Source organism: Theobroma cacao, chromosome 9 (assembly GCF_000208745.1).
Source record: "Theobroma cacao cultivar B97-61/B2 chromosome 9, Criollo_cocoa_genome_V2, whole genome shotgun sequence".
In the NCBI taxonomy this organism is placed as follows: domain Eukaryota; kingdom Viridiplantae; phylum Streptophyta; class Magnoliopsida; order Malvales; family Malvaceae; genus Theobroma; species Theobroma cacao.
In genome coordinates this window covers 32,301,518-32,305,253 of record NC_030858.1, presented here as the reverse complement: position 1 = coordinate 32,305,253, position 3,736 = coordinate 32,301,518, and the positions used below count along the sequence as shown (strand labels likewise).

The 3,736-nt window shown below is 38.2% G+C and overlaps 1 protein-coding gene across 1 annotated transcript; it reads left to right on the top strand.

Moving 5' to 3' along the window:
* Positions 1 to 696, top strand: LOC108663295. The gene has a single exon (XM_018126903.1). The coding sequence runs from the start codon at positions 1 to 3 to the stop codon at positions 694 to 696; it is 696 nt and encodes a 231-aa protein (XP_017982392.1).

Below are 3,736 nucleotides of genomic sequence, written 5' to 3'. Positions count from 1 at the left end.
ATGGCCAACAGCTTTAAAACTTTGTCACTTACTCCTACTCTCAATGATTCAAATTCCTTGATATCCATAAATGCAACTGTTAATTCTCTGTTATTTGGATACGTTCTCATGGGGTTTCTTGATAGTTCAAAACCTTGTCCACCATCAACAATCACTAAAGATAACAAAGAGGAGCCAAATTCTGCCTTTCTTTATTGGTCACGGCAGGATCAATTATTGCTTCATGCCATTGTTGCTTCAGTTTCAGAGCCCTTTATTTGCCTCATGGCCTCATCCAAAACTTCTTCTGAGACTTGGCAGAAGCTTTCACGGCTTTATGCTAACAGTTCTCGATCCAGAGTAATGACGTTGAAAGATAAGCTTCGTGTTCCAAGGGACAACAAATCTGTTGTAGAATATATGCAAAATCCCCAAACTATGGCAAATGAACTTGCGTTAATTGGGTCATTGGTATCTAATGATGATCTTGTTCTCCATGTTTTGAATGGTGTAGGCCCCGAGTATTGCGAAATTTCTGCTGCTGTCCGAGCTCGTGAAACCACTATTTCTTTTGAAGAACTTTATGATGAGCTTGTTGAATATGAAGATTATCTTAAGCGAGAGGAAAATCGTTCTGCCCTCATCACTGGAAATGCTGCATCTCGTTCTTATAATTCAAATCAAGGAGGACGCACTAACTTTAATAATCGCTCTTAACAAGGACGAAATAATTACAACAAAGGTAACATCAAAGCTTCATTCAAGAATCAACCTCCACATCGTTAGACAAGTAACTATTCAAACTACTATAAGCGAAACAACAATTCTTGACAGCAACAATCATTTCGCTTATCGCAGAAACAATGACGTCCCTTCAATCACTTTTTCTGCCAATTTGTACTCAACCTAGCCATGTTGCTAAAGAGTGTCCTCAATTTCGGGCCTTACACTCACAAGATCCTATAATGGCAAATTTCACTGCTGCTCCTCAAACTCAGTCATCCAACTGGTTAGTTGACACAGGTGCATCCCACCATGTTACAAGTGACATGAGTAATCATTCAATCCAGTCAATCTATGATGGTACTAATCAAATTGTTATTAGAGATGGTTCAGGTTTGCCAATTACTCACACTGGAATCACCACTTTATGCATTTCATCGAAAACCTTTTCTCTTTCCAATATTTTGCATGTTCCATCAATTTATAAAAGCCTACTTTCTATTTCTAAATTTTGTAAAACTAATAACACCTCCATTGAATTTTTTCCTCATCGTTTTCTTGTAAAGGATTTACGCACGAGAGCAACACTCTTCAAAGGCCTGAACAAGCATGGGGTATATGAATGGCCACAATCAACTGCAATCTCTACGTCTGTGCAGCAGCCCATGGTTCAGATTAGTGTTAAACTTCTCAAGTAAATTGGTACAATCGCTTAGGACATCCATCTGTTCGCATCTTAGATTTTTAACTTAAATGATGTTCTCCACCTTTTGACAGCAAGTTACCTAAATCCTCTATCTGTCATTCCTGTGTTTGTAATAAGAGCCATAGGCTCCCTCTTAATGATTCGTCTTTGACTAGTAAAAGGTCTCTTGAATTAATTTATTCTGATGTTTGGGGACCAGCCCCAATGCTTTCATATGATTGTTTTCGATACTTTGTAATTTCTGTTGATCGCTTCACTTGTTATACATGGTTATTTCCTATGCAATGCAAGTCTCATTTGTCTACTGTGTTCCTTAAATTCAAATGTGTTATTGAAAAAAAATTTTACATTTTAATTGTGTTTATTTATACAAATGGAGGGGGTGAATATAAGAAATTACTTCCAGACTTCCACACCTTTGGTATATCACATCTTCAAACTCTTTCTCACACCCCACAACATAATGGAATAACTGAGAGAAAACATCATCATACTGTTGAGACAAAGCTTACACTTCTTCACCAAGCTTTCATGCCTTTATCATTTTGGACTTTTGCCTTTAAAACTGTTGTATATTTAATTTAATCGCTTGCCTACTCTAGTATTGAATTCAGTTTCTCCTTTTCAAGCTTTATTTGGCAAATTACCTAATTACAATAAGCTTCACACCTTTGGTTGCTTATGTTATCCTTGCATACGTCCTTAATTTTTTTTTGAAAGATTAGAGTTTCATTGCAAAGAAGGGTGGAATAATCCCCTTCAAAAGACATCAGTAAAGAACCAGTGATTTGTGGGTTATACCTAGGCACAAAAAGCAGGTATATTCCCCAAATCTTACTCATAGCTACCCACAAGAATTTGCTATACAAAAATTTGACAGCCATACACTTCCCACGACTGACACATGCACAATCCTACCTATACACAACACATCAAGTCATGGCAGTAGAATAAAATAGAACCCGACCCTTCTAACCCTTAAAAACCACAAAAACTTTAACAGACAATCAAGAAGAACAAAAATCATCAATTCAAGAGCATAACATCAGCCACCTAGTGACTGCTGTAAATGTCAGCAACACTACTTTTGCAAATCTTCTCGAAAGCTTCTTTCATCAGGTCTGGGCACTAAAAGCAAGTAATCCCCTAGTCATCCTCACAACTACCCACAACAACTTACTGAACAAAAATCAGACAACTATACACTCCTATAAAACTGAGACCTGCACATTCCTGCCTAAACAAAACTCATTAATTCATGGCAGCATAGATCAATAGGAGACGACTCTCCTACCCTTAGACAACCACAAAATCTTTACAAACAATCTAGAAGCACAAAAGAACCTCAAGAAATATCATAACCTTCAACCTCCTGATCACAGATTGCAAGACATTGAATGCTTCACTAGCAAAAGTTTTCCTCACCAATTCCTAGAATCTGCATGAGGTCCCGCTGCCTATTAACCCCCTCTTTTGCCAACCTGTCAGCAACTTGGTTGCCTTCTCTTCGTGTGTGAATAATTTCCCATCTACTAACCTTCGCCTTTAGCTTCTCAATTTGTAGAACCCATTTTCTCAATTCCATGGGGCCGTTTGAGGTTGGTTTGTCCAGTTAACCGCATTCACTGAGTCGCTTTCAACCACCAAGGATATTTGTTTCCTCCACTCAATGGCTAAGAAAATCAAGAACGCTTCTCTAATAGCTAGAAATTCTGTTGTATTCGCATCACTGACCCCAATCAATTTAGAGAAAATAACTTTGATCTCACCTTGGCAATTCCGAAGTACACCCCCAATACTTGCTTCCCCCGGTGACCCTCTGGCAGCCCCATCAACATTGAACTTCATCCATCCATGTTCTGGTTTCTTCCATTCAATGCTTACTCTTGTTTTTTTCCTGTCCTTCTTAGTGACCTGCACCTTGGGTTGACAGAATAAGCTCAGCACATTAGGATGTTCCTCAGGCCATTTAGCAGCAGCCCAACTTGCAACTCTTAGTTTCACTAGATCAAAAATCTGCTCAGGATCTCAGCTTTTTCCTTTAAAAGTGAGCTCATTTCTACTTAGCCAAATAGTCCAAGAAATTGCAAAAAACCCCATCTGCCAAATTCTCATATCATTATTTCTAACATAAGCTCTGTTCCATGCCTCTAAAGTAACTTTAATGTTATTAGGAGTGATGCATGTGTAGTTCCAATAGCTGCACCATTTTGTCCAAACTTCCCAAATTTTAAAACAAGTCATGAACAAATGCTCAACCATTTTGACACTTCCACTGCACAAGCTACATATTACAGAATCATGACTGATTAGTCCTCTCCTCAGTAG